This window comes from Montipora foliosa, chromosome 1, assembly GCF_036669935.1.
Source record: "Montipora foliosa isolate CH-2021 chromosome 1, ASM3666993v2, whole genome shotgun sequence".
Classification (NCBI taxonomy): domain Eukaryota; kingdom Metazoa; phylum Cnidaria; class Anthozoa; order Scleractinia; family Acroporidae; genus Montipora; species Montipora foliosa.
Window position 1 is genome coordinate 5944103 of NC_090869.1, and position 8650 is coordinate 5952752.

The following is an 8650-nucleotide window of genomic DNA, read 5'->3' on the forward strand; positions in this document are numbered from 1 at the left end:
AAATCTTCAGTTATTCACGAGTTTAAACTCGGAAATGGTAATGCGAAATTCCTCTAATGATGAAATTATCTTTACATCACAACTGAACAAGATGATTCTGAGCAAAAAAAAAACGGCCTTTATATCCAGGCGATTTGCCATAAACTTGAAAATCGACGGGCTGATTTTATTCAAGATTACCAAAGTGCTATTTGTTGCATTCTCTTCCATTTGCGCCCATCCATGCTTCTTTCCTTTTGCGATATTTCTTGTTCAACAGTTTTAAGTGGTTATTACAATGTTTCATTCTACTTTTTGGGCATTTTGCGTGACATAGCCCCTTAAATGCTTTACTCTGTAGATTGTGTGCCAAAAACAGCTTGAAAGTAAAACTTTATGTTAGTGTCATCAGTCTGCCTCTAAAATGTCAATAGCGACCTTTTTGTGCTAGTTAATGCAAATAAAGGATTTTCACCCTTGTGGCAACTTAAATCAAGAATATAAAAAGGATCCATCCCATTTGAGGGTTCAAACCCAGTGCTTTTAAGAAAATTACTTTCGTGAAACTGATTGATTTAATTTACCGGTGTGAGATCGACCAAATTGGAATGGACTAAAACCAATACTTCCCGTTTAAAACAAATGTTGAGGTTATTACATTCAGTTTACTGAGGTACCGCACTCCCGTCCTGAAAATCTATTAAGGACCTCTTATTTTCGACGCGTTTCAGTCAGTTTCACAACTTCTTTCATTATTATTCAATATCTTACAAAGAAAATGAAACGAATACTGGTTGAAGTCTAACAGGAAACTACAATAGGTGTCGGTCTTAAGAATTATTACTATATAAGGTTAAAATGTGACTGCTTTCAGGACTTGAGCATGAACCAAATCAACGAACACAAAAGTTAAAGTTTCATAACATTTTCCGTGTGAAGTATTCACAATGTTTCGCCTCGCTGTCCTTCTGACACTCACGCTACTATTTCTTCCAAAATCTATCTTTTCGAAAACTCAAGGCGGGAAGGCCCAAGTAAGGATCCCGCAAAAGTTCCGTAATGATTATGGTCAAGGTACGTTCCATTACCGACCAGAATTAGCGCACAAGATGATGCTCCTTGAAGCTGTAACTTATTCCCAATTTTCCCCACAAGAATGCCTGGATAGGTCACTACCAGCCGACAAGTTTCAAATTCAATCTGTTGTTACAAGGACTTGCGACTTGGTCGGAAGCAAATGCTCCAGTTACATTGCTATTTCGCACAATGTTCAAGCGATAGTGATCGCTTTCCGGGGTACTGAAAGTGTGGATCAGTTAATCAGCGAACTGCTAGAGACAGTGTTTTCTTCTATGGAAGATTTTCTCGGGGGGAAAGTTCAAACCTACTGGAAAAAATCTTTTGAAATTTTGTGGAAGGACATGGAGCCGAAAGTGAAATCCCTTATTTCATCATATCCATCCTATCAAATCTGGGTAACTGGGCATTCCCTTGGCGGTGCGATGGCGTCTTTGGCCAGCGCATGGATTGCTTATGAGAACATACTTTCACGTCAAAACATTATCATGTACACTTTTGGAATGCCCCGAGTTGGCGATTACAAATATGCAATGCAACACGATCAACTAGTCAATAACAGTTGGAGGATTGTTAATTTTGATGACATCGTTCCTCGCCTACCACCCTTTTCCCCTGGTTCACCGAAAGGGGCTTACCATCACGGCGTAGAAGTGTTTTACACAGAGCCAGCGTTAAGTGTGTATTCCACTCACAAGGAATGTCATGGCAAGCCAATTGACGAAGACAAAGCATGCAGCCGAGGCCTGGTCATTACAAATCTGAAGCAATCCATTAAACACCACACTAACTACTTCGGCGTGGACTTTGGGCAGTTTTGCGCGACGTCCCTTTAAAAGCTGATTAAGTCCACAGTCCAACCAGGCTGAAAATTAGGCATGATTTGACTCTCTCTGGTTTGCGTGGACAGAAATATTATTCCGTCTCCACTAACACGAGGATTAAAAGTAAAATAGTTATTTTAGGAACGTGCAGTCAGTCAACTGATGCATACACGCGCTAGAATAGTATAAAGGTCGGTACACACGAGGGAGCGTGCTCCAGCAGCATGCCCCTGCAACACGCTCCCGGAGCAGAGCTCCCTCGTCTGCACCAACGATTTCTAACGAAAAAATATGTTGCGCAACAAAACTTTTGCTCCCGAGTTTTGCTCCCTCATATCAAACTGGTTTGATGTGAGGGAGCAAGCTCCAGGGGCAAATCAGTTGCACGAATCTGTTTAAGGAGCAAGCTCCCTCGTATGAACTGAGATTTGCTTGCCGTGACATGACGTGTCTCCAGTTGGCCAATCAAATTGGCTTATTTTTTTTTCATCCACAACAGTTCCCATGCCCCAATCGGGTTGTTTCATCATTCAGCTCCCTCGTCGTGTCCTTCGTGTGTACTGGTTGGGGGTACTTACCCGGGAGTGTGTCGGGAGCGTGTTTCAGGAGCAAGCTCCCTCGTGTGTACCGGCCTTTAAAATTGCAGTAATCAAGGATTAGTGAGTTGCGTTCGATTCCTGTTATGTTATCGACGAGTCAAACGAAAGTATTTGTATATTTTGGGGAGAATCGTTTCGTACCCTTTTCTAGTATTTGTTCAGTAATGAAGATGTGACGCTATAAGTATTTTACCGGTAATCTTGTTGCTAATAATTTTATAAAAACAATTGTGGAATACATTTGTTATAATGCATGTTCACTTTTGCGGGAAGTCAGTTGCCGGAAGGTCACCCATCCAAGTATTAAGCCCGTTCCACTGGATTTGACTTCCCTTGGGCGAGCAGTAACACTTGTACATGAGATCGAGGTTATTTGTGCCAGAACAAGATGGCATCCAAACGCTGAAAGCGTATTGCATCACGATCGATACCTGCTCACTGCTCCGGGACTGACGCCAATGGAATGCGTTCTGCTTCGTCGAACGCAACTACACACTGAGATACAGAACGGAAAATATCGCCCGCACGCAAAAAGCTAAAAACACCCGAGCTTCAGAATATTAATCTCTGACTAATTCGCTCCCAGGTCACTCAACCGTCAGAAAATACATTTTCCTCGCTCCCAAATAGAGGAGTTGATACATCGATGGATGGATACATTTTCCTCGCTCCCAAACAGAGGAGTTGATACATCGATGGTTACCGCCGGTAAGCGTGTTACGAAAAGGCGGAGTTTTCCTTTTGGCAAAGAAGCACTGCTTTTTTGGTTGTACCCAATCAATCGGAAGGAGTTTAGAAGACGCTGCAGTCCCACTCTGGAACCAACTACCAGAAAACGCTATAGGCATGATTATAGGGACAATAAGGCCCAGTCTTTTAAGACACAGGTGCAATAGCACCTGTTGCAGATGGTGCCACCCTCTTGAGAGGAGCTCTACCAATCTGCTTTTATATATGGGAAACCTGTTGCTTGGCAACGGGCGAAAGGAGAACTGAACAAGACGCTCTTTAACGCGTTTACTCGGAATACCAAGTTGCTTCAAAGTAGGGTGATACATTACAAGTCTTAGAGGCAAACTAGAAGGCCTGGGTTGAACAGTCAAAAGCGATGCTTTCTGTAGATATTAAAATTCGCTAAGTACGGGAGAAAAAAAAGTAAATATTTCTGCAGCGAATTGAAGTCTGGATGGCCCATTCATAACGGATAACGTATCGGTGACATCGCTTAGTATTTAGAAATAAATCAAATGGGTGACCTATTGTAGCTATAGAAGTAGTTTGATTTGATACAGGTTGTCGGATCGGAAATAATGCGAACCTACCAGATGCAACGCGACATCAAAGTAAAACCAGTGGAAAGGGAGAGTGAAACAAGAGCGTAGCGAGAGAGAAAACTGGCAGTTGTGAAAAACCATTCTTGTAAGTGAAATTTAGCCGTCCTCTTACCAGTTACACCGGTATCCAGCAGCAAAGTTTAGAAATATCAACAGTGTTATGAATACTGATGCGGTCGGTGACCTCCTTCTACGTAGCTAACATCAAAGACCGTGGAACTAACCGCGCACCAGTGGTTCAGTTGGTTGAGCACCGGGATGCTATGTGGGAGGTCGTGAGTTCGACTCCGGGCGGACGAACACTCAGCGTCTTTAAATAACTGAGGAGAAAGTGCTGCCTTTGTAATTACATCCGCAAATGGGCAGATCTTCTCGGATAAGGACTATAAACCGTAGGCCCGGTCTCACAAATATCTTCCATGTTCATTAATTCCCTGTGGGACGTTAAAGTGCCTATAAACCCGAAAATTTTTTTTTGCTTCCAGAAATCTTTGTATCGCTCTGAGCAAAATGGCGCAAAAATTTTTGTTTTTGGTTAAAACCGGAATTTTTTACGAATTTTTAAAGTGCGGTTTTCTCTGCCTGCGACCGGGTAAAAGGTCGTAATTCCCGGACATTAGCATCAGGCAAATCAACAGAGGAGACGCGTAGTTTTGTGGTTTTCCCTGCGTGCCGGTGAAAACAATTTCTGTTCGGCTGACGTTTGTAACCAGCGTACGTATTAATCAAGAAATGGCTTCGAACGACTTCATTCTGTCCTCCGGTTCAGATACGGAAGTTTCAGAAATGGAAGATTACGAGCTGGAAGTTGAAGGTTCGCCAAACTCGAGCTTTGCGGCCAGCGATGAGGAAGACACGCACGAAGCATATGCTGACGATCCCCTAGCGGACGAAGAGTGGCTAGAGTTGTACGAACAAGAAAGAAAGGAGGAAGAGGCCCGACAGAAGACACTCCAAAAGCGCCTAAATGGTACAGAAGAAGTCCGGGACTGGTAAGTTGTAGCGATCTCACTCCCATTTCTCAAGCATGGCTTCACTCACCTCTGATGGAAGTCACAACTTGCGAAACTCACAGTCCGGGTTTTACGTCACGAATTACACTCGACCTATTCCCTTTCGGCAAGCTCACCAGCTCGGTAATGGGTTTTCGAATCTCGCGTCTCCGCCACTTTGAAAATTCGTAAAAAATTCCGGTTTTAACCAAAAACAAAAATTTTTTTGCGCCATTTTGCTCAGAGCGATACAAAGATTTCTCGAAGCAAAAAAAAAAAAAAATCGGGTTTATAGGCACTTTAAAGAACCCACACACTATTTGAGAAGAGTAGGGGATGAAGTTCCCGGTGTCGTGGCTGTCCTCTGTGAATACAATGTATATGGGTGGGTTGGTATAGCAGATCCACATCGGCTGAATAGCTGCCAAAACTTCAACTTGCTCAAACAAATAAATAACAAACAAACAAAAGAAAAACAAAATGGACATCCGCGGATGATGCATGCTCGTACAAAGAACAGCTAAACGAAACTGAAAATTCGGGCATTTCCAACATACCGCTGCTGGGAGTTCTGTACTGACGATTTCATCAGGTTAGCAAAAGGCAAGATTAGAGTAAATATCCTATTAATTTCATAACATTTCAAAAATTGCTACTGTATTTGCGTCATTTGCCATTCACTCAGAACATCATGGGCTTGAGTTTCTTAATCGGCGAATGACTTTTAATGTTTCACACTGAAGCCCTAACACAGCAACCATCGCTTTGGTTGCTCCACAGCATGTTATAAATCAGGATTCTCATCGAATTATGTAAGAATTGAGGCTGTTTGAAGCCTCACACTCGCAGAAATCCTCCCCAACGACACATGACATTTGCCGTTGTTGCATGGAAATAGTAGTTTCGCTATAGAGTGAGGTGAAATGTATTGCTTTTTAGCCAATGAAATCACCGCCTCGTAATTCTATTGTCCAGTTTTGGTCCACCGAGATTATAACTCGGATACCTTTTAGGTAATCCGAGTAAAAATCAGAGTGATAGACAGGATTTGAACCTACGACCTCCGTCTCACCGGTTGGATGCTCTGTCTATCGAGCCACTAGAAGACACTATACACTTCAATGGAGGCTAATGTGGGAGAAAGTTTTCGAATGCAAATACTTTTTAATATATTCCCCCTCATTAGCCTCCATTGCAAGCGAGTTCCAGTCCAATACTGAGAATACGAATATGGTTTATTCCTGAGGAGCTGGGCCGTTATTCTAGGTCCCGTAAGGGCAATGTGTCCCGCTGGTTTGCGGGATCTACAAAGTCATGCGCCTACAATGTTTTTCCAAATTCAACTGTAGATGTTTGAGACGTTCTGCGCCCGTAGGGAAGAATGGAAAACTGGTTTAGTTGTCCCTTCGCCGGTTGGCTAGCAACTACAATCCTGGTCAAAAGTTGTTGGGAAGGTTGCGCGCATCACTTCACTTCACACCTAATTAGATTTTTTTAACTACTGGCTGTACTATTTGGGAAAGAGCAGGCTCAATGTTGGAAGAAAAGTCACCATTTTGTTTGGTGCAAAACCCTACATTGATTAGGGTGAGGGGGGGCTATCTCAAAAGTGACGTTACCTTCCCAACACTTTTGCCCAGGATTGTAGTTTCCAATTTTCCCCACGGGCCCATTGCACCTTAAATTTGCTTTTGTTTTTAGACTTTGGATCAGTAACCTACAGTAATACGTAACCTCAGAATTGTTCTCTTCAACCAATAGCAATTAACACAGTTTAAACACATGGAAGTAGGTTTATGCTGCTGTGAGCCACTGACCATACGGTTGTCATTTGAAGTGCGTTACTGCCATCTGAGTGTGACACATTCTGTCACGCCTTCTGGGCTCGGTTGTTCGAAAGCCCATTAACTTAAGGACGTTCGCGCTAATTGTTTGTGCGCAACGTTACTGCGCAGGTAACGCGACTGTAATATGTCACGTATTACTTCGAGCATTAGTGAAGTTGAGGTTTTAAAACCTTTGCAAAAACCGTGGACGATAAGTCTTGCACAGCGTTGGATCAGAGAAGATCGTGATCAGTCAAAATTGATTTAAAATATTTATGAAAGTCAAGTAGACTACTGCACGACTGAAATTCGCGAGGTTTTATCAGTCGTGCACTAGTCTACTTGACTTCCATACAAATTTTTCAAGCATCAGTGAAAATAACATGGCGACAAAAACGCCGAGGAAAAAATTCCAGGCCGGCAAAAGAATGGCACATTTATTTCCGAATCATCATGAAACTTTAAAGAGAAGTGAGCGGGAGGATGGAAAAGCTCTGGAAAAGGTAGCTGATCGAGTAAACTAGTGGCTGAAAGTTTGGAAAACTCGAGGACGAACCGTTGCGTAAATTTAATGGGGCTGTTTCTTTTTAATGTTTTTATTACCCTACGAACTTAAGTTCAAAGTGAATGCATGTTTTTAAAGTTCTTTTCCTTTACTTTCGTGAAAATTGAGCAGTATTTTCGTCCTCGTCCCTTGAATAGTGTGGACCTGCGTGGAAACAATCAGCGATTGAATTTCACAAAAAAACACACTCCAGAGGATGAGCATGACGGCAATGGAGAGATATTATACAAAACACCAACCAAATGAAGATGACCCCTGCTTAAAACGTCGTTGCTATGCTCGAGAAAGGTTTTTTTTTTCGGTAAAAACCTTTCATCTCTTCAACGATCGATCCTCTCTTGGGTTCCAGTCCTTGCCCGACAGGTCACGCAAAAGCGTGACAAACGAACTTTTCCAAGAGCTTTGCAAAATCACATCGACTTTACTCGTTCAGATCATCGGTGACCCCTATTTTTTAAATCATGAATCGCTTACTTTACTTACTATCTACAAAATATGATGAAATCAAAAAATTCTCACCGTAAGAAGTTATCTTTTTTTAACATTTTCTTTCCTCGTGCCATCGAATTCCAGTAGTGGTTGCAACGGATTGAGCTTACGAAAACGCTCGTCGAGGATGAACTCTAATGTTTACCACATCCCTAGCGGCATACAATTATCTAAAAATCTCACTCCTAAAAACCTATGCACGGAAACTTTCACTCCAACGGTTTATTTTTATGATTTTCGATGGATGAGTAGATGAGCCTACATCTCGCTATTATGACCGATTTCTCGAAATTAAGGCGTTTTTCCACTGCCATTTTCTCCGAAACAAAGTCGGTGACCCCCATTTTTTTTTTCATTTTTGGAGTAAGTACTTTATGACCTAACTCTAGGCGAGAAATTAAGAAAATCTCACCGTAGGAAGATTTTGGCGCGAACGTCCTTAATCCAGGATTAGCGTAAACTTTTGTTTCATTTTTTCACCTTTTTGGTGAAAGTTTCTTCTGCTTACATGGTGGCAAGAAGATGTGGATTTTATGTTTGAGTAGCAAGAACAATATAATTAATGGCTTCCTCGAACAGTTAGAAGCTTTCAGGTATTCTATTCACTAACCGTCCAACACCTGTAGCCATTCACTAGCTGACCTTCCATTTTTTCAACTTTTTGGTGAACGTTTCTTCTGCTTATATTTGTTTTTCAAGATTGATTTCTTCTAATGTAAAATTTTCCCGAATATCAGCGTTGAACAGCATTTAGTAGTAGAGAAATAAACTCTTTGGCTAAGTTTTAATCTGGGATTAGCGTTATAGGCTTTCAGGCTTTTGAACAACTGGGCCCTAGACTAATGGTCATTTTATAGCACATAATATATATTTTTTACATGGTGGTGATGGAGATAATGGTAATGGCGAAGACGAGAGTTGTACAAATTCTTTAACAATTACAACATGAACATGCACTAAAAACG

The 8650-nt window shown here is 41.8% G+C and overlaps 1 protein-coding gene across 1 annotated transcript; it reads left to right on the top strand.

Moving 5' to 3' along the window:
• Positions 1 to 56: 56 nt before the first annotated feature.
• Positions 57 to 4257, top strand: LOC138008872 (lipase ZK262.3-like). Its single transcript, XM_068856193.1, has one exon. It carries the CDS (start codon positions 927 to 929, stop codon positions 1890 to 1892), a length of 966 nt encoding a protein of 321 aa, XP_068712294.1. The 5' UTR covers positions 57 to 926; the 3' UTR covers positions 1893 to 4257.
• The last annotated feature ends 4393 nt before the right edge of the window (positions 4258 to 8650 follow it).

Excerpts from the sequence above, each read along its gene's own strand:
- LOC138008872 (XM_068856193.1), top strand. The coding sequence starts at position 927 with ATGTTTCGCCTCGCTGTCCTTCTGACACTCACGCTACTATTTCTTCCA.